At 47.3% G+C, this 22,380-nt stretch overlaps 1 protein-coding gene across 1 annotated transcript; it reads left to right on the forward strand.

Annotated features, from left to right (window-relative positions):
- The first annotated feature begins 13,965 nt into the window (after nt 1-13,965).
- On the forward strand, nt 13,966-21,991 carry Sfrp2 (secreted frizzled related protein 2). Its single transcript, XM_051157363.1, has 3 exons — nt 13,966-14,878; nt 17,098-17,178; nt 21,114-21,991. The coding sequence occupies exons 1-3, from the start codon at nt 14,377-14,379 to the stop codon at nt 21,416-21,418; spliced, it is 888 nt and encodes a 295-aa protein (XP_051013320.1). The 5' UTR covers nt 13,966-14,376; the 3' UTR covers nt 21,419-21,991.
- Nucleotides 21,992-22,380: the final 389 nt, after the last annotated feature.

Raw genomic sequence — 22,380 nt, forward strand, 5'->3', positions numbered from 1 at the left:
TTCTTGTGGTGTCCTTGACCCCTCCGGCTCCCTCTAACTATTTGCAGCACTCCCCAAGCTCGGCCTAATGTTTGGCTGGAAATCACATGTACTCTGAATGGAGTTTCGATGTAATTATGTCTACTTAAGCACCAGGGTTGTATTACTCCAGCAAATTCTTCCCTAAATTGCACTGTGCTTAAATAGGCTGTCAATGAACCGCCTAGCACCCAGACTCTCTACAAGTTTGATCCAGTCTGATGAAGTCAAGCTGAACCTACTTTCCATTTTCATCTCTTTGTGGTTCCTCTACCTGCCTGTCATGGCGCCTGCAGGGTCCTCCTCAGGAAGATGTCTCAAGCAATATCTTTTAAAAGAAGATCGAGAGTCAAGTGTGGCATCTAAGACAACAGAATGCATCTCAGTGGTGTCCAATGAACCAGATGCAGTAGACAATGCGCAGAGGCCGGATTTCCTGGTGAAAAGGTGTCAGTGAGGATTCCCCAGCTGGCTTGTTAGTGACCACAGTACAAAGCACGGTCTTTGGTACTGCAGATCCAAAAACACCACTATGTACATGCACACAGGACTGGCCAAATGATAGTCACATACCAAAGCCATTGGCAATAAGCTACAACACACAATGATGACTTATGGGAGGAGATGAAGCTGATATCCCTGAGGACTCATTTCTTCCAGTCTCTGGAAAAAATCTTAGGAAGAAGTTGACTCAGTGAGTCTCGCAGAGATAGCAGGATGATACCAGATGCTGAGGCTTGAAGATGTTCCTCCTTAATGAGGCCATCTCCCCAACAAGGAGCCTGTATGACTACAGGGATATAGGGGCAGAGATATCTCTCAATCCATATGTTCCTATGGAAAACATTGTCACCTCCATCATCAAATATACTTGGCTTCTTCTATCTAGAAACTAAACATATGTAAAGATTTTTACTTGGTTCCTCTGACTTTTCCTTCCTTTGTTCTTTAGTTTCTTAAATGTGTGGTCTCTGTCACCATCTTCCTCCTACTTTGGGGACATGAGTTTATTAAATTGGCTTTGAGAGACAGATAGGATCTTACCCAGTGGGACGAAAATGACTTGGAGTGTCTCTTCAGATGAGAAAGAAGGTGATGACAGGCCTGCCTTCCCCATCAGGGTCACCAAGAGGGACAATGGTCTTTGCAAAGCTCCAGTCACCATGAGGAGACAGTATTTCAGCATCTTCTGCCAGGCTGGAGAACCACCAAACCTGCACCACTACAGTGGGTCCAGAAGGGTCATTCGGCTTAGAGGACTGTAATCAACACTAAGCTGAGCGTCAATCTAATTCAATAGAAAGAAAAACACAGCAAGAGTAATGGCCACTGCTAAAAGCAAACTCTCACTTTGGTCAATAAAGTCCACTTCTCGTACCATGTGATCATCTACAAAAATGTTAGTGAACGAACTTGTTACATAATCAGTCTGTCTGTTCTTTTCCATGCCAGGTTTTTTTGTTGTTTTGGTTTTTGTTTTGTTTTGTTTTGACTTTTTTTTTTTTTTTTTTTTGTAGAAGCCCTAATGAAGTCATGATGGTTAATTTTAACAATGTGACAGGGTTGAGAAGTGTTGAGAGATCAGGAAAGCACACTTGTAGGTGTGCCAGTGAGGTTCGCAGAAATAACTAAGATGGGAAGACCACTCTAAATGTGCATGTCACCACCATTCTACAACTGTGGTGGTCCTGATGAAATAAAAGAGGAAAAAGAGGAAGCCAGCCAACATCATCTGTCCCATCCCTGGGTTCTTGCCCTGAGCTCTTCAGCTTCACCACATCCTTCCCTCTGTGGTGGACAAAACCAGGAAACAAAAATACGCTATTTCTTTCTTGAGTTGTTGTGTCGGGTATCTTGTCCCAGCACCCAGTAGCTGACTAACAGAGTCATGAGTGCCTCCCCATCCCCATGAATGGTGATTTTATTAAAAAGTTAACATGTAATGCAGATGTCTCCGAACTATACATACAATTTAAAATGGCTGAAACAAACGGATTGTATGTTATGAATATTTTAATCCAATAAGAAAAACTACCCAAAGTTTTAATGACATACAAGATTGCTTGTAAGCATCTTAAGTCTCCTAAATGAACAATAAAAAGAATCATGTGGGGGCAACATGACGTGCATCGTATGGACACAAAGGGAAGTCCATGTCTTTTATTTACACTGACGAGATGAACTTACATGCAAACTGCGAGTCACATTGTCCTACTGGGGCTTCTAGGGCCACAGCCGTTTGCTGCTTAGAATTTCCTACAAGGTATTTGTCCACTGTTTTTGAAAGAGGCGGTCAAGGCTCAGGGTAGAAGGCCAGCCTTCAGATGTTGCCGCTCACACTGTCAGAACCAAATTCTCTCTTTCCACGTAGACCGTAACTGGAAAAGACAGTAGCCTCATTCCAGGAAAAAATCTTCTGTTCTGGGTCTGCCTTAAAGGTGAGATTTTATGTTTAGCTTTCGATGCATAACCATAACAGGCTGCACTGATTATACTCCTGCTGTATGCAAAACATACCAGTGTCTAGGGGCTGTGGTGAACTCCTGCCATCTCCAGGCTTAGAATCTGGACGGGTTGACAAAACATGTTTCTGATTAGCAACGGTTACCCTGATGAGATTACCAGGAAAGATTAATTACAAGAATTCCTCTTGCCATGCCCAAACTGTTTCCCTCAGTTAATATTTCAACTACTTGTCATCTATTTTGTAATACAATTCTGACTTGCAAGTCAAGTTCCAGCGACAAGCAACATTTAAGACCAAACTAATTGGATCCCGTTCTAATTGAGTGTGCTTGACTGTCTTCTCGCTGTGTGAGTCAGGTTTGCTTCCTCTCCTGTGATGTTAGCATGGCCTTTCAGTCCTGACCTAGTCCTGAAGAGTTGAGTAACAGTCCAATTCTGCTAGTGAGCTGGGTCAGGCTCCCAAAAATCTCATTGCATCCATGTGCAAAGTTCCCAGAAGCAGCTTCTGTGGGTGGAGCTGGCTGCCACAAAGCATTTCTGGCTGCCTGCTGAAATAAAAGCAACAACTAGCGCACACATAAAGCACTTACTGTGGACTTCTCATCTAAGTGCTTTATATTATTAACTCTCACCAGGGATTTACTATAGTTTGGATAAGTGTCTGTGGAAGCCCGTGTGCTAAAGGTTCGGTTCTCAGCCAATGACTCTTTTGGGAAGTGGTGCACCATCTCTCAAGTCCCAACAATAGTGTTTTAAGCGCTATTCAAAAGGAATTCCCAAAATTTGTGGACAAATGAATTGAACTAGAAATGATCTTAATGAGTGAGTTAACCCAGAAGCAGAAAGAGTCAAATGGTATATACTCACTTATATCTGCACACTAGCCCAAGGGGCATGTCCCATGAAAGTCTTCACTTACCAGGAAACTGGGACAGAGGGGAGGACATCCTATTTGGACTCTAGATGAGAGAAGCATGGGAGAATGGCAAAGTAGAAGGATCCAGAGGGTCCTAGAAACCTACAAGAAGAACATTATGGTAGGCAGATTTGGGCCCAGGGGTCCTGTTCAAACTATGGCACCAGCCAAGGACAATACGTGCAGTAAACTTTGAACCCCCACCCAGATTTAGCCAATGGACAGGACATTCTCCACAGTTGAGTGGAGAGTGGGGTCTGACTTTCACACGAACTCTGGTGCCCCATATTGGACCACATCCCCTGGATGGGGAGACCTGGTGGCACTCAGAGGAAGGATAGCAGGCTACCAAGAAGAGACTTGATACCCTATGAGCATTGAGACGTAATATGAATAAATTAGTAAAATATTTTTTTAAAAAACAAAACCACTGCTGGGAATTCACATATGTGGTGGCCCTTAGTGCTGCCTCCTATATCTAGTTCCTCTCCACCTACAGCAACAAGGTAGGATTCATATTGTACCCCTGCGTGTTAGAGGGCCTTCATACTAATTTGCCCAGTAGATGTGAGTGAAGTTGATTCGTACCCCTTCCACGTGGAAGTATTTGTCGTCCCGTGATGGGCTCTTGGGCTCTCTCTGCCTGTCCAGCCATTGTGTGTGCAGACCTTAGCGTAGTACCACCACAACGTGAAGCAAATGAGAATTCTGAGGCTGGAAAACAGCCACCCACAGCAAACTTTGCACTCGCAAATGAGAAACAAACTTTTGTTCTTCAGTAGCAATTGTTGCAGCAGCCCAGCTTGACTATATTGTGTGGGATCTATTACTGAAATCACACTGAAGCCTAGAGCCATTCGTAAAACCTTTTAATAAGCATCTTGCTCTGTCAATGCCTAAGCGTCCTTTTGATGGTGGCACTGTGAAAATCGTTACTAATATGTCGTTCCAAGGGGAGTTGAGAAAGATGATGTGGTTTGAATGAGAGTGGTCCCCATAGGCTTAGGTGTTTGAATTTTTGGTCCCCTATTGGTTGAACTGTTTGGAAGAATTAGGAGGTGCAGCCTTGCTGGAGGAGGTGTGTCACTGGGGGCATGCCATTTCCAGTGTTTCTCTCAGCCAGGCATAGTGGAGCACACCTTTAATCCCAGCAGAAGCAGGCAGATCTCTGTGAATTGGGCTAGCCTGGACTACACTACACAATGAGTACCAGGATGGCCAGAGCTGCATAGTGTGACCTCGTCTTGGAAGAGAGTCCTCTCTCTGCCTCTCCAAGACATATGCTCTCAGCTGTCCCCGCTGCCACGCCTTTGCTCTAACTCTAACACGGACTCTAACTCTCCAAAACTGTAAGCTCAAATACAAGCTTTCTTTTATACACTGCCTTGCTCTTGGTGTTTTGTCACAGCAATAGAAAAACAACTAATATGGATTGTTTCGTAATTCTGTGTGCTGGTTCACAATGTATCTCTTTAAGAGAGAATGTTGCAAGCAGCCCAGTGATCAACAAGACCCCCCCTCCCCCCCCCCAACGTAAAGAACAGCCGGCTGTATCTTATAAATCAAAAAACTCATTTGGCTAAACTAACTCTGAAAGTCCACCGTGGACAGGCACAACCTGCAAACACTGTTTCTGCCAGCATAAAGATGCTTATCGAAGGGCTTATGGGTACATCCTATGAGCAGAAGAAAGTATCATTCCCAGAACTGTCAAATAGCTGACACTATCCCCTTCAAAGTGATGCTTGCAACTGCGTAAACTCAGCCGCATTACCCTCCTGCTAAGCAAATTAGGCTTTTCAAGGACATTCTCCAAGCACTAGAGAGCCCGGCTTCCCAGAGCACATTCCTGTCTGCACAAGGGATACTTGAAATACATGAATGGGAAAAATGATTCAGAAAAATAAGGACTAAGTCCTCTCAGATTCCAACCACACCATTTTTGAGGTTAAGAGAAAAGCTCCATTGGCTTTTTTAATTTTTAATTTAAAAATCAGAAATTCCTCCTTTTTTGACCAAGTCAGTATGGGACATGTCATATTGAGGAAAACAAGAAAAAATCTTTTTGAGATTTGGCTCATCTGTCCAAACGCCAGAAAACATTGTGATCAAGTTTCTGTATCGGGAGAAATAGAGACAATGAGGCAGTCACTCAGAGGCATCTCAGCCACAGAACACAGGTTGCAGCCGCAGCAATAGCGGCACAGCAACACTCTGGGAGACGTAAATAGGTGAGCAGCCGTGAGCAGCTGTCAAGACCGCTGCACACTGTACAAGCAGGTGTCATTAGAGCAGCTACATAAAGGTATTTCATTATGACGGAAGTCTCCATTCAACATGTGAAAAGTTCCTACAAATTATAATATTTACAAATTGCAAATCTGCTCTGTGTGTGTGTGTGTGTGTGTGTGTGTGTGTGTGTGTGTGTGTGTGTGTGTTCTGTTGTTTGCATGCTCATGTATGGAAAGCAAAGATTGACAACCACCTTCTTTTCTCAATCACTCCTCACTTTTGTTTTTTGAGGCAGGATCTCTCACTGAACTGGGAACTCACTGGGAACCATATTTGCTAGCCAGGGAGCTCCAGGACTCCCTTGCCTCTGCCTCATCAGCACAGGGATTATGTACGGGTACCACCACAGTCAGCATCCTACACAGGGGCTGAGATCCCACCCTTGGGGCATCTCGATCTTGTGTGGCAATCATTTTGACCGACTGCCTTATCTCTCAAGCTCCTTGCTTACATCTCTCAGACAACTTGGTGTACGTTCACTCTTAAATGAGAGGATTATAACTGCTCTTCACATTCTTTTGTAGACCGGGGTAGTGAAGTTACAGAGATGTCTACTAACTCCTTTGTAATTATGTGTTGTCTGAATTTTTAAACTTCAAATGTTGTAACAAAAAAAAAAATCTCACATCATTTCTTTTCCTAAGAAGCGAGCACTGAGTGAACAGCTTGGCTTGAGTCTGCAGGTGTTCCTTCTGTGCTTTCTCCAGTTGCTCCCTATTGGCTCAGGAAATGCAAACTTGTTACGTATACAACATTTACCTCTTGGGCCGTGTGAATTTCTTGCACATTTATTATAACTTAGGGCGTTTAAGTACATTTTTACTTTTCATTGACACAGTAATTGTACATACGTGGAGAGGTGTGATATTTTCAGACATATAGACAATGTGTGAGGATCAGAACAGAAAATGACCCCAAACATTCATCATTTCCTTGTGTTTGGGGAAAAAAATTAGCACTTTTAAGGCAGACACATTCTTGTCTGAAAGCTGTTTATCAAGTGGGGCAAAGAACCATCTCCCTTTGGCAGGTTGAACTGGTCTTTACATGAAGACAAGAAATGGGCCTCTGGAGATGGTTTGCAAAGGTGTCTCTGACTTTCCATAAAATTTGACCCATCACCACCCAAACAGGGCCAGCCATTGACCAGTCTTTGTGTTGTTATTGCTTTCCTGAGTGAGGCACATTCCTCCCTCAGGAAGATCTCCCCCACTGTCTGTTTGCAACTGAAGAGTTCTTTACCCTCAGAAAGCTATGTCACCTTCAGTTTTAACATAGATGCAGAAGGGAAGAAATTTTACTTTTATCTCGCAATAGTAAGCCAAAAAAAATAGAAAATCTCTTGAAGTCGGGAACATTTTAAAATTAACACTACAGAACATGATAGAAGTCTTTTCATTGGCTAGGTAGACTTACCCCCAAGGAACCTAATCAGATTCCTTTTCAAGGCACCAGTGAGAAAGGAAGAGGACCAAGTGTCCTCCTGTGGTGACACAGTAACATCCTATGGCATTCACTACCGTGTGACACTACGTGAAAAATCCTTCAACTGTCATGGCAATCAATAAACCGCAGGGTAACAAAATGAAAATACATAGACATGACCTTATTTTGAAATTGGATATGAGAAAGGTTACCCTCTCTTCTTTTTTTCCCCTTTATGATCCCCCCTCCCAGCACCATCTCCCCCAAATAGAACAAGAACCTGCGGAAATCAAAGGTTTTAACTTACTACCACCAAGCAGAAGGCTCCAGCATGTTTTCAGTATTTGCAGCAGAAAAGAATCGATCAAGAGAAAACCATAGACCATCTTATTCACCTTCGGCTGTAGTGCAGAAGCGTGCCAGCCGGGAAGGGCTCCGAGCCCCTACGGATAACACATTATCTGACTCCAACACTTCATTTTTTTCTTTCTTCTAGTTTCAAACTTGCTGAGAGCTGCTTTAGCTAATTAAAACTTCACAGAAACAAGAAAAGAGAAAAAAAGAAAAAAAGAAAACTTTGCCCGGCATAGCCAAGATGATCACTAGACACTTCACACACTGGCCGAGGACCAGAAACCCAATTTAACATTTGCGAATGTTTCTGTGAAATGTCTGACTCCTCCCTGTACAACTGGAGATTTACAAACTACTAAGGAACATTCGGCTTACTAATGAAAACTTTATAAACACTTAGTGCCAGTGAACTCAGCCAGGGTGCTAATTCTGCCTGGGCTGGACACCACAGTCTGAACTGATATGTTGCATGCTTAGCCTTAGATCTGCCCAAATCCTGCGGCTTACTAAAGCTGAGCCTGTCATATATTGATGAGTCAATTTAATGAATGTGACAAATGTCTTCATTTGAGCTGTGAGAAGAAAAAGCTACCAATTATAAAAACCCAGAGAGGCAAATTACAAGATACGGGGAAGTGTCTCTGAAGTGAATCCATTGAGAATAACAGCTTTTTATCCTGCAGCTCATCTCTGGGAGAAGATGCAGGACACACATGCAGGAGCTCAGGGCCCATCTGCTGTCTTGTTGCATTAACTTCCTGCTCTTATCTGATAGCCACAGACTCTCAGCTGAGTGAGCATAGACTTAGCCGGTGGCCAGTGCTCTTCATCAGACAACCGAGGCCAACTTCCTTCCTGGCCTCTAGTGGACCGCCTCTATGAGTGGCCTTGGGCTTAGTTTCTATAAAGCATTACTTAATGTGAGTAAATTAGGCAATACTCCAAGAATCTCATCAGCAGTTGCAATACATCAGAGTAATGAACTCCTGGGATCCCAGGAAGAGGCAGAGTGAGCTGGGTAGGCAGTGGGACGGAGCAGAGGTAAGGTGCCACTCAACTTTTAATTAAGGATGTAAGATGGGAGGGACTGAACTGTTGCCCCAGATTGCAAATTTTCAGCCCCCAAATGAAAAAGTTGTGAACGGTGGGGCCAATGTGATGGTTTAGGCTGTTACTAAACAGCTGCTGCTTTGGGCTGTGAGGGAATGATTTAAGCAGTAAGGACCTCTCCTTTCTAGGGGCAGATATGGCTGCAGGGCCCCTCCCTGCTGGGGTTTGTCAGCTGCTGTTACTCTTTGTTTAGTTTGCTTGGGGTTTTTTGTTTGTTTTGTTTTGTTGTTGTTGTTGTTTGGTTTGGTTTGGTTTCCTTTTTAGCAGAAGCAGCCCAGGGAAGCCAAGACACACTCCACTCATTCCAAGACTTCTAGGAGCCATTTCTCTCCTTGAAAGAACAGATGATGCATGCCTTTAATCCCAGCACTCAGGAGGCAGAGGCAGGCGGATCTCTGTGAGTTCGAGGCCAGCCTGGTCTACAAAGTGAGTCCAGGACAGTCAGGGCTATACAGAGAAACCCTGTCTCAAAAAATCAAAAAGAAAAAAAAAGAAAGGAAGGAAGGAAGGAAGGAAGAAGGGAGAGATGGAGCCTCTCTAAAGTGATTCCCTCATGCGTCTCCACTCTGCTACTGACAAGCTTTGCTGTGACCAGGGAAGAGCAGCACGGCAGCCACGGATTATGATAGTGAGTGTGGTCGCTTTTATTGTGCCAGAGCAACTGCATTCCTGTTGCAGCCTTTGTTTTTATACTGGAAACGGGGGTTTGTCTCTGAAGTGCAGACAAGCTGAGAACTCACTATGTGGTCGAAGATTGCCTGGAACTCACGGCAATCCTCCTGCCTCAGTCTCCCTGAGGTGAGCCTCAGGGGTGTCCAGCTTCTTTTGGGTCATTTAAAAAAATTTTTTATTGTGTGTGTAATTGTGTTTGCTTGAATGTATGTATATGCACCACATGAGAGCAAGTACAGGTGGAGGACAGAGGCACAGGATGGTCTAGAAATGGAGTTACAGGGGATTGTGAGCCAATTCTTTTTTGTTTTGTTTTGTTTTTCAAGACAGGGTTTCTCTGTGTAGCCTTGGCTGTCCTTGACTTGCTTTGTAGACCAGGCTGGCCTCGAACACGCAGCAATCCACCTGCCTCTGCCACCCCGAGTGCTGGGATTAAAGGCATGCACCACCACTACCCCGGCCTGTGAGCCAACTCTTAATGTGGATGCTGACAACAGCACTTGGCTGCTCAGCAAGAGCAGCAAGTGGTCTTAACCAATGAGCGGTCGGTCTCTACCTTTCCTTATTATAGAGTTTCCTAGGTATCCCCTCACTGACGTCTTGTCCTTTGACAGAGAGCAAGTTCGCTGTACTTGAGACAGAGATTTGTTTGGAATATGCCAACCGCATGGCTCACTGAGACCCTGACATTTATTGTTTTCTTCCCCGACAGGCTCCTTCTATCAGTGAGGTAGCCCTCGAGTCAGGCATGGCATAGCTTGGCTTTGTCCCTAGTGGATCTCTGCCTTATACACCCCTGACTGCAGCCCAGGTCCCTCGTGGCAAAAACTGAATGGTGTACTTAATTCTTACCCCGTAGGCCTCCTCCGGACAGCCAGCTTTCCTGGTCTGGTCCCTTGGCTAGTTTTCCCAAGTTGGAGCTAAGGCTCTTAACATCTTAAGGAAGCATACGCAACAGCTCCGCTCAGTTGTTAGCATAGTGTTCCCCCCTTAGTCTAGCCAATTCTTTAAATGAAAATTCAAAGCACCCGGCTCTGGCACCTGTCCTCCCTGCTCCTGCGTGGGAAGCTTCTCCTGGAGTGGGGACCCGCTGGTGGCAGGACGAAGAGAAGTCTAAGAAATAAAGTGGTTGTTTGCTCCAGGCACCAAAAGCCATCCTCTTGAACAACCGGTAAGAATATAAAAGACCTCAAAGTTTCCACAGCGAAAGGAAAGCAAGGTCGCTGCGCTAGAGACGCTCTCTGGTTTGGGAAATGGCGCCCCCAGATGGCTGCAGCGAATCCTGGCACCCGGCAGCCTCACAGGGAGCCTGGAAGACTTAGTACACTGTAGAAGATAGCACTCACCCCTCCTGGAAGGCCTGTGGATAAAAGCCAAGTAAGTAACAACACTTCTGAACAACCAAAAGGACGGGGGCCCCAAAGCAGGCAGCTATATCACTTACTGTGTGGCCATGGTTCGGTTGCTTAGGCCCTCTGTATCTCAGTCTCCTTATGGTTATGAAAACCCATAAGGGTAACAATCAAGGGCCCAGCGAAACGGTTCATTTAGCAGGTAAGCTTGCTTGCTTGCCACCAAGCCCTACCACCTGCGTTTTATCTCCCGGACCCATAGGGTGCAAGGAGAGAACTGACTCCTTAAAGCTGTCCTCTGATCTCCACATGAATGCTGTGGCCCACCGATGCCCATAAATAAATATTGGGGGCGGGGGGAGTGGATAATGATCTTGACCACTTGCTGGGTGGCAGTGAGGATTTCTATGGGTAAGATGACACTGGTCAGGAGGTTGCTGCATCCTCTTCCTCGCCGGAGTGTGCTGCTCCGGACTATTAACTTTGCCTTCAAAGCTGCTTCAGAGTCTAAATGTCCCCATTCCCTTCCTCCCTGGCCATGCCTGTTAACAAGGAAACTGAAAACTTGGTACCCATGGCTTTCCGTCTAAAGGAAGGTCCGGAGATGTGAACACTGCGGGGGGGGGGGGGCGGTAAGAAACTAGTTTTCATTACAAATTTGCCCCCTGAGCAGCGGGAAATTTAAAAAAACCAGCATACACGGGTTGTGCTTCTAGACTTTTCCTGCTTTCACTCCTTCGAGTGGGCTTCTGTATGCTTTCAGACACCATTCCAAAGTGCCGGAGGAAGCTTGCTTTCCTGGTACCCAGCGACCTTCAAGGATGCTGGGCAGATCTGGGGTTGACAAGCTCCAGAGCTTCAAGATTCCACCCTAAGCTTCTGAGCATGAGAGCGCTGGTCTTGCACCTCCCGAAATCTATCAACAAAGGGTTAACCAAGCAGCAGAGACGGGGGAGGCTTTCTTTGTCCCTCAAGATTCTTCATCAATGCCTTAAAGACGGAAAACGCCAAATGGAGAGGCAGGACCAAATGCAGGAGTCTGAGATTGTTCGCTGTGTGTTGGGGCGTGGGAGAGTGGCAGGAGGGGACCTGTCTATTGCTGGGGGCCCATAAGCAGCATCCTCAAAGCAGAATGCTGGCGCTTGGCGCTGCAAATCGCAATATAGTCATTGTTTATTAACTAGACGAGGGTGAGTTGAGCTTCCCTTCTTGGAAATAGGCAGAAAGAGGCTCAGCATGGACTCTTTAAGGCAAGGGCCTGCTGCTTTGAACACAAAGCGAGGAGGGGAGGGAAACCTGTGAGCTATGGCACCTACAGAGAGCATAGAAGGGCCTGGCCTAACCTGGAGCACGCCAAGTGCGTCCTTCTCCTGCTGTTCTTTCCTCGAAGCTACATAAACTCATACAGGAACCCTCGTGAGGACGGTCACCAAGTGTCCCTGGGCCGTGCTTTACATACAGACAGTGGTCCACCCTCTCTGTAGGAGGCTACTGCCGGGCGCCTCTCACACAGGCATGCGCTTGGCGGGCCTTGGATGAAAGGAAGGTTCACGCTCGAGATGCAGAGGAGGATGCAGCTGGAGCCGAGCCGGTGTTGGAAGGGTCTGCAATAACAAGCTTCCTGGGTTACCGTCCGCCTGGCAAGCGTGAGGGCCTGAGCTAGACCTGTGCACCCGGTTGCTGGAGACTCCGGTAAGACTTCTGGCGCCCTCTGGCGGCGAGCGGGGGTGGACGCGGACTCCCCAAACAATGCCTGGGCCCACTGGAGTGAGCCAGGAGCATGGGCAGCCTGCTGCTCTACCGAAAACAAAAGCAAATGACTCAAACTAGACACAGTCGCTTTGGGCTTCTTGAGCTCCCACTCCTGGGATCTGAAGGCGGGAGGTGACCCCCACGGGAATGCGCTGTCCTAGTTCCACCCCAGGTTTCAAGTCCTAACATTTCAGCATTCAGGCTCTACGTCGCTATTTGATTTAACCTTTCTGTGTTTATGTGGCTTTTCAAACTAGTTTGTATTTGAGGAGAGGGATTTTTAAGCCCCTGGCTGATTCAGTTAAGACACTGGAAGGCCTAGAGTGAATTGGATGGAAACTACCCTGGCCTTTCTTCGGCAGAACAGGAAAAAATGGAAGCTGGACCCTCCGGATCTTTACCTGCTTTATCTGTGGCCAGAAGCGGGCAGGAAACAGCATTTTGTCGGCCCTCCCTCAGTCCTTAACCTCTTATAAACTGCGGGGCCACAGAAATATGCTGGCCACTGAGCCCTCAGTGCTTAGTCCCGAAGGACAGAAAATGTAAATTGGGCAAAGGTGATCAGCCTCTAAGCATCCAGGAAGCGATAACAACAATATGCCCACCTTACATATGAAAGAGGATCGTTTCTGGGGAAAAGAGGGTCACTACCCACGCTCTGCAAGGTCCCACTGAAAGGGAGGCTGACTCTTAAGATAAAGGGTGCTTTGGGAAAAGAAGCTGCCCTCACCCCCAGCTCACCCCCGCGTGCGCGCTCACACTCTGTCTCTCCGTACTCCCCTACTTGTGGCCTGGTACCTTACTACTGTTCATAGTTAGCCTCGGTCCACTTATTGTTTGCAGTCCTTCACAGACTCCCCAATCCTACAGAGCAGAGGGTGCGGGTTCACTTCTCATATCCACAGTGACCAGGATGGTGTCCCTGGTTGTTATAGGATGTACTGAGGACGTGACTGCCTGTTCCTTCCTAACCTGTCGCCTTCTGACCTTAGCATTCATAAGCCCCATTTATTGCTTTGGTGGCCTATCCTGAGGCAATCCTAAACCCTGATGTAGTACAGACCGTGCTGCCTTCCGGTATGGACCTCTCTTCAAATTCAAAGTCTCTTCTCCAAAAAAAAAGAGAAATAGAGGGCAAACTCCTGTGAGTCTGACAAGTCTTCTACAATGACAAAATCCTACAGACAACCCCAGCAAAATAGTAACCCAATGCATCATTGCTTTTCCGTTTTATAATTCAGAATGCGTCGAAAAGCAATGGAAACACGGTGTGCGAGCCAGCCTGCTCAACTTCGGCTGGAGAAAACGGAGTTCCTTGAGCATGCTGTCCTGGGCTGGAGGCCCGGGGGCACAAAGAGCCTAGCACTTGCTGGGTCATGGTTGCACGGGGACGCAGTGCTGCAGCACATCAATACGGACACAGGCCACGCGGGGCGTGAAACGCGTTCCAGCCCAGCCCAAGCCGCAAGGCTGCAAGCCCGGCTCCACGAGCCTTCTCAACTTTCGCTGCCTCAGCCTCGCTCTCCGCTCGCGCGCAGTGAGACACAGTGGCCTCGCCAGTCGGTTTGCAAGGCAAGCACCAGAGCGCGCGCTCAACGGCTGCAACATCGGGGTGGGGGCGCAGCGCAAATTTCCAACAAGCAAGAGCGTGAGGGGCATTCTCAACGCAAAACCAGCCCAGAAAGTAGTGACTTGCCTCCTCAGATTACTCCGGGCTGGCTCCTCCCTTACTCCCCCCCCCTTCACCTCCAGATTTGCATAAAAAAGGCCAAGAAAACTCTGGCTGGGCCCCAGCCTCAGCTCACTCTGCTCCCCCGGGTCGGAGCCCCCCGGAGCTGAGCGCGGGCTTGCTGTGCCTTGCCCGCGCCAACTTCCCCGCGCCCGGCTTTGCGCGCTCGTGCCCCAGGCTTTCCCGAGTCTAGGAGCAGAGCGTGCTGGCCCCAGACAAGCTCGGGCTCCAGCCGCCTCGCGCTTCCCCCAGCTCCGCTCCCTCCGCCCCCCGGGGGTCGCTAATCCACGATGCCGCGGGGCCCTGCCTCGCTGCTGCTGCTAGTCCTTGCCTCGCACTGCTGCCTGGGTTCGGCGCGTGGGCTCTTCCTCTTCGGCCAGCCCGACTTCTCCTACAAGCGCAGCAACTGCAAGCCCATCCCGGCCAACCTGCAGCTGTGCCACGGCATCGAGTACCAGAACATGCGGCTGCCCAACCTGCTGGGCCACGAGACCATGAAGGAGGTGCTGGAGCAGGCGGGCGCCTGGATTCCGCTAGTCATGAAGCAGTGCCACCCGGACACCAAGAAGTTCCTGTGCTCGCTCTTCGCCCCTGTCTGTCTCGACGACCTAGACGAGACCATCCAGCCGTGCCACTCGCTCTGCGTGCAGGTGAAGGACCGCTGCGCCCCGGTCATGTCCGCTTTCGGCTTCCCCTGGCCCGACATGCTGGAGTGCGACCGTTTCCCACAGGACAACGACCTCTGCATCCCCCTCGCTAGTAGCGACCACCTCCTGCCCGCCACAGAGGAAGGTAAGCCTTCCCTCTTCGTCCCACCCACTCCCCACAAGCCTGAAGTGCTAGGACTGGGGGCGGCGGCGAGGGGTGAGGGAGACCCACGCAGCCTCTCCTCCACATCCTAGTTGGTCCAGGCTAGTGGTTCATTCCAGCCTTGGATCTGGCAGACGCCCCCTCTTCCCTAGTCTGTTGCCATACCGTGTATCAAATTTGAGATACCCACACAAAAGTGGCCAATTCCTATTTGAAGATGCTTGCTTGCTCTGTGGCTTCTGAAAGTGTGTAGCATGGTCGGGTCCTAGTGATGAGTATCCAGGCCAGAGGCTTCTTCTGCTCAGCCTCTCCACTGGACAAAACCACACCACACGATACACGTTGATCGCCTTTCGAGCTACTTTTTGTCCTTTGCCAAAGCAGGTTTTGGAGATAAAGCGAAGACTGCCTGGGAGCGAGTGGAACCCTGAGTATCCGGTTTTAACTGCCCAGGTGTTTGAAGGAGAGAGGTTGAAGGGAATCTCCAAAAATCATCTTCCTGCTACAACAGTTTTTAATCTTAGGGGTGGTTTTAATTAACTGGAGAAGAAAATCATGCAAAAGAGTTCCCTCCAGTTTTGTTTTGGGTTTTTTGTTTGTTTGTTTGTTGTTTTTAAGAAAACAGAGGGAAGTGCATAGGCAAAAACCCATCAAAGCAATGAAAACCGCATGGGCTCTTGAGATTTTTCCTGAAAAGGAAAAAGTATACAATGTGTCTGAGCTGATTTAGGCCCCCTGAGATAGAAAGGGGGCTTCCTAATCCCTCTCAGGCTCCAGCAGCATCTCCCTTTCAAACTCTAATTGTTTTCCTGCAGACATCATTAGTTAAAGAAAACACAAAGTTGTTTAGCAATCTTTCCTGGCAGGCACCATGAGCCTGCAATCATCTTATTGGTTAGGTTTCTAATTTATTGCAAATGTTTGGCATTTTTCAAACATTTGTCGGACATATACCATAGAGTAAGCAGTACAGGTTGGTAGCTTTCATGCACATTCAGAGCTTTCCTTCCCCCTCCCCCCTCATTGGAAGCGTTTCTCTCTGGTTGGGAGAGCTGAGGTCGGTTGTTTTTGTTTTGTTTTGCTTGTGGGGGTCGCTTCTGTTTTTCTTCGTACTATCAACATATACTGGGTATTCTTCCAAATTCCACTTTCCTTCTTCAAAATATGTCTGTAGGCCTATGAATTTTGCTCTTTGGTATTTTCAAAAATCAGACACGTTTTCTATTATGAGTCACAAGGGTTTGTTTTGTTTTGTTTTTCTGTGAAAACTCAATTTCATACTAGTGAAAACCTATACAATTGCCCTTGAATTTTAAAGACATCAGTGGGCATATTTATAAATTAGAGAAAGACAATGTTTTCTTCATGTAAGTATGTTCTTCTTCAACAGCCTTAGGCAGAGTGATAGCTGTGCAAGCTCACAAAAAATCCCTGGGTCTGTTCAGACAAACCTCGCAGCAAGTTCCCCTTCGTTGGCACCACCTTGTCTTCCAGGTTTTTGTGCTTGCACAGGAAAAGATAGGCAACATGCACCTGTCCCAGAGAGCTGAAGGGAAATAATAAAGTAAATCATAAGTCAAAACACGAACTTGGCAGGAAGCACGAGGTGAAAGAGAGCCAGTTAAAGCTGGCTGTTGGGATTACTGAGATGTGCTTCTAAGATGCAAACGGGTTCCTTGCAGCACAACACTGCCCATCCTTCCCAGCCCAGTAAGAAAACATCTGTGAAGGATTCCCCACACCTAGAGCCCTCCTAAGCAGCAGAAGGGGCTTCCCCTGTGATGTCCTACAGATGAGAACGGTCTTTCCGCTGTATTTTATGGTTACACATTTTCCCAAGTCCCTCCAGGGTTTGGATCTTTTGGCCTTTTCCCCTTGGAGACTTGGGAACGACTGAACCCATTGGAGGACTGTGAGAGGATGAACTGAAAGACACACTTACCCACTGGCCACGGCTCCCTCTTTATTTGAGGGTGGTTGGTGCAGGGCAGGCGGCTGCTCTCATCTCACGCGGCAGCAGCCAGAGAAGGAAAGCATAGCACTTGGGAATGTGGGGGTCCCGCTTTATAGAGGAGGCAGAAGCAGGGGTCACACAGGACAAAGGCTGATCTGGCCTGGCTGAGTCCTTTGGAGTTGTTTACAGACGCCACCTGCTGTTCCCCTTTAAGCAAACTCAACTAAAGATCTTTTCACATTTCCAGCTCCCAAGGTGTGTGAAGCCTGCAAAACTAAAAATGAGGATGACAATGACATTATGGAAACTCTTTGTAAAAATGATTTTGGTAAGTAACTGCCACCAGCAACAGATTTTACATCCATCCCAGTTTTATTTACCAGGAAGAGTTAAAAAATATAAATCAGCAAGAAGTCACCGGGTGAGGCTGGGTAAGACACATCTCCTGTTCCCTAGATGTCACCTAGCTGGCTCAGTTCTCATCATACATAACTGTCTCGAACTCAGTTACACTGGGTGACATTCACTGTTTCTCCTTAAACAATAATCAAACAGGAATTTTCCAAATTACCTGTGCTCAATAGCTAACTTCTAATCTCTCTCTGGCTCTGTGTGTGCGCGTGCATGTATCTTTTTTATATTGCTTGACTTGTATGCCAAGACCTGGAAAGTATATATTACCCTCAGCAAAACATAGTCAAGCCCTTAAAGTGGCCCAAAATATGCACTTCCACTTGCAGCAAATAAAAACATTTTCACTCTATTTGTAGCCCATAGTGACACATTTGTCACGGCTTTACAAATAGTTTTTAAAAAAAAAAAAAAAGTTTAAAAAGTTAATAGTTTAAAAGTCTTCCAAGTTAGGTGAGGAGAAAGAGGTCATGATGGATCGGGACTGGTGGCGTATGCCTAGAATTGGGGAGGCAGAGGCAAGCAGATCTCTGTGAGTTCGAGGCCAGCCTGGCCTATGAAGTGATTCCAGGATAGCCAAGGCTACACAGAGAAACCCTGTCTCAAAAACAAAAACAAAAACAAAACAGAACAAAAGGTCGTGATGCAGTGCAGTAATACAACACAGGTAATATTCAAAGAGCACAAGCAGTAAGTCACTGCCCTTAGGAGATTAGAGGAGAAAGGACAGAGACTTTATCTGCAAAGAACACTACCTGTATCTACCTGCTGTCTAAAAGCCTCTGGGTGGAGGGAGGAGAGGAGCTAGACAAGGGGCAAAGCCAAAATCAGAAAGGAGTGGCCGGGACTTTGCCCAGGTCGTAGCCTCAGGCAGTCTGACTGCTGCTTTACTCCTGCTCCAAGGATGGGCACCTTTGGTTGTATCTGAGGGGCTGGAATCCCTTAAGGGCATTACACAGGCAGTCAAAAGTTGGACGTTCCTGGTGAGTACAGGTCTACCAAACAGCACAGAGTCTAACACACCCATGTCTGCACGCTCAGCAGATCCTTAAGGCTGAGAGGACCCTGGTGCCACTGTGTGTACACACACACACACACACACACACCCTGCAGTCTCTTGTCACCTTGCCACCTTAACTCTCAGGCTGAGTCCAGTCTCTAACAGTGAGAAGAGCCCCGGTCCTGCTCCTCATTGGCTTCAGATCCTTCCAGGAAGTGTCCTGAGTTGAACCTTGCCTGGTGCCTGAACTGTAGCCCTGGCTCAAGGAAACACTTGATGCTGTTGAGGAAGGAGAAAGACAGAATAAAAGTTCCAAGTCCTAACTAAGTAACCCTGCCAAGCAGGAGGAGCCTTGGTGGGGATGGGGACCCATAAGGTTTCCTATGTCTGTCTTCAAACATACAGACCTCAAGCTGTCTCCGGGGCTGGGTGCGCTAACAGTGGATAGTCCTCAGTCTCGGGACTCTTACCAAATCACAGCCCTTTGCTCCTGTGTCAGACAGCTAATTTAGTAACATTTACAACTCTGTAAACTGCTCTCCCCAGCAGCCCATACTGTCTGCGCTACCCATTGAACTTTCTCTCCTGACTTCCACAGGACTCGAAAGCAGATACGGTCAGGAAACCCACACACAATGCTTGCTTGCTTTTCTGGCTTTACCTACCGCAAGGTGAACTTTCTCAAAAGCGCCATATAAAGGTCTGAGCCAAAGAAGCGGTGCAAGTGTATCTGTCGAGCGCAGCCATCAGGAGCTTTGCTCTCTGCTGCCCTACTCCTCTGACCCAGATAAAGACACGAGAAGGTATTCCCTTTTGCATCTGCCCTTTGAGGAGTGGTAGATGGAACAGGCTGAGCGATGGAGCGTCTTTACTGTGCATTTTCCCTGGGCAGCACTCCCTACCCCAACTACACACTCCGAACAAGAGAAATGCAAAACCCCTCCTTACCTCCACAGTGCAGGTTGTACATGCCACAGGCCCAGGATTGTAGCCTCCTACTGCCCTCACCCCAACCCCCATACACAGCATGCCACTGAGTGCTGGCCCATCACCTGTGCCTCCCCACACACCCTCTATCCCCAGCCACACCTTCCAGAGCAAGAAGGTTATTTGGAGTCCTTGATTCTGTATGTTTTGTCTCAGCTTAAGGCCTAAAGCGAATCCCTAGCACTTCCCCCATGGCATATCCTTTAGAGCTAAAGAGCTAACACAATTAACATCCCTTCCAGCTCAAAGTGATGGTTCTTCCCCGGTGTCTGAAGCTCAGGACTGTCTCGTTGACCAGGTGGGGCCTGGCACTGGCACTGGCATTGGCACTGGCCCTGTCTGTATGAGTCAGAGACAAGACTCTTTGCTAGTGCATAGTGAGTTCAATTCACCCCTACCTATGGCGGCCCCTCAGCCCCTATCAGAATCACAAGAACATGTGACATTTCAACATGGCGTAGTCCGTAAACTCTGAGGAGTCGGTGCTGTGGTTCAGACGGTCACTCACCAGGTCACGGCACCCATGCTTTACCTGGCTAGGTACCCATCTCTTCCATTTTGACTAGAAAGCCAAGCTCGGTTGAGTTCCCTGTCCGAAATGTTTTTAAAAGGAAAATAAAACTTCAAAGACACACACACACAAAACTCTGCACTATTACTAATTTAAACAATGCATTAAACCCCATCAAAGTTGGCAAGTCATACATGCATGTCATCTGTTGCAGCTGTCGGTGGCACCACGAGTCTTAGGACACACTGGAGTTGAGCAACTTAAGGCTCCACGCAGACAGGAATGTGACATTCCCTTAAGAGAACACGGTGGTAGTGTAGAACAGGGCTCGGGCACTAAGACAGGACAAGAGCTACCTGGGTGGCCTGGCACAAGTCACAGACACTTCTCTCAATTTGCATCTTTGTGTTCTAATGAGCTTTTAATGGGATGACCCTTCCTAACCTGAAAATTCTATCCTTTTCCTTCGTGTGTGGAGTCTTGAAATTTAATCCTGGTGTGTGTGTATGCATGTTTCCTAATGTATAGTGTTCATGGCTATAAAATGTGTCTTTTATAGCAAACAACTTACTTTTTGGTCTTTTGCCTTCTAATGAGTCTACATACAGATTCTGGACACAGTACATACATTATCTGTAAATGCCTTGGCCTTGGCCAGGCGAGTGAGAGCACACAAGGATGAAGTCTTCAGAAAAACACTTTTATGGCTAAACACGTTGTGCTCTTAAAAAAGAGACTTGCGTTGCTGTTGTTGTTGTTTTGTTTTGTTTTTTTTTCTCCTCCTCCTTGTTACTTTACCAAATCAAAAGCAGCTGCAAGACCCATTCTCCTTTCTCTGTAATCTCTTCTTCTGAAAACAGTAACTATGATACCGTTTTCCTCGCAGGTTTGTGTAGAAACCTCTCTGACATAGTAAACCGAGTGTAATGTTTGCAGCCAGGAAGGCTAGTGTTTCACCTAAGAAGTTAGGCATTTCTCCTCCAATAGGAGAGTCCTTTGCTGAGAGTAGTGAGAACCACACGCTGGGCAACTTACCAATGGAGGGCATGGTATGGGAAGGGTTAACTGAGTCCTCCAAGAAGGTGATTGGGGGGGGGGGGTGCCTTATTAAAAACAAAATGCCCTGCCAATGCTTTGGGGATTTAGAAATGGGGCCACCTGCAGCCCCCAGGGCCAAAGCCCCTACCCACAGCCCTGACAGACAGTCTGTTTGGTTAATGGAAGATCCCCTCCCTCTCCGCCACTCCGCCATAGACCAAGTGCAGAACAGGCAGCAAAGCTTACAAACTACGGGGTCTCCCTCATCGTAACGCCTGTTCCGGCTTCTTGCTCCCGCCCCTCTTTCCCTTCACAGCACTGAAAATCAAAGTGAAAGAGATAACCTACATCAACAGGGACACCAAAATCATCCTGGAGACCAAGAGCAAGACCATTTACAAGCTGAACGGTGTGTCCGAGAGGGATCTGAAGAAATCGGTGCTGTGGCTCAAAGACAGTCTGCAGTGCACCTGTGAGGAGATGAACGACATCAACGCACCCTATCTGGTCATGGGACAGAAACAGGGTGGGGAGTTGGTGATCACCTCCGTGAAGCGGTGGCAGAAAGGCCAGCGAGAGTTCAAACGCATCTCCCGCAGCATCCGCAAGCTGCAATGCTAGTTTCCTAGCGAAGTGGCTTCTGACAGGGTCAGGCCGTGGCCTCTGTGGACCACTTCCGCTCTGCGACTTCACTTCCGGTTCCCAAGCACAGCCGCCGCCCCCCACCCCCCAAAGCTCCAGACCCAGCTTGGAGCGGCCTGCCCTGCCTCTTGCATGTATGTACCCCTAACATTTCTTGGATTTTAAAAGCCCTAGGAGGCCTCTGGAATGGATGGCTGTTTTCACATAAAGCGAAAGTCCATCCAGATCTTGTAGAAATATTCAAACTAATAAAACCATGGCTATTTTTTATGAAGTTCTAAAACAGCTCATTTTAAGGTTAGTTTTGAATAGGTAGTCATGTGACCTGAGGGGCATGTTCCCTCTTTGGTCAGTCTGTTGGTTTATACCGTGCACTAAAGTTGCCATGCCAGGCAGATTTTTTTTTTTTTTTTTTTTTTTTTTCTTTTTCTCTGTGGTCTAAACTTGTGGGTCCCAGACTTGGTTGAGATAAAGCTGGCTGTTATCTCAACGTCTTCCTTAACTGCAGCCCGAGACTCCAAGTCTAAGTCTTAAAACATTTCATTGCGTGTTTTACACCCTCATTCACCTCGACTATTACATGCACCCCAGCTGCAAGACTGCCATTTTGGAGAGCACAGCAACCGTTGCTCATTGCATGATGCCTTCAAATAAAGGGCGAAGTGAACACAGAGTATAAATTGACTTGAGTATTTTAAGCTTCGTTTAAAACATTTTGTTTTTACTCCACTTTTCCATTTTTGCAAATTGAATCATTTGTAGCCTACCTGTAATATACGTAGTAGCTGACCTGGAAAAGTTGTAAAAATGTTGCTTTAACCAACACTGTAAATATTTCAGATAAACATTATATTCTTTGTATATAAACTTTAATCCTGTTGTGCCTCTTCTTTCTCTTCTGTCACGTCTCCTTTGACCACACACACACACACACACACACA

Source organism: Acomys russatus, chromosome 15, assembly GCF_903995435.1.
Source record: "Acomys russatus chromosome 15, mAcoRus1.1, whole genome shotgun sequence".
Taxonomy (NCBI): domain Eukaryota; kingdom Metazoa; phylum Chordata; class Mammalia; order Rodentia; family Muridae; genus Acomys; species Acomys russatus.

Bases quoted from the DNA above. Each gene is read 5' to 3' on its own strand.
- Sfrp2 (XM_051157363.1), top strand. From the start codon at position 14,377: ATGCCGCGGGGCCCTGCCTCGCTGCTGCTGCTAGTCCTTGCCTCGCAC. The intron at 14,879-17,097 runs GTAAGCCTTCCC...TCACATTTCCAG, and splicing joins CCTGCCCGCCACAGAGGAAG to CTCCCAAGGTGTGTGAAGCC. The intron at 17,179-21,113 runs GTAAGTAACTGC...TTCCCTTCACAG, and splicing joins TCTTTGTAAAAATGATTTTG to CACTGAAAATCAAAGTGAAA.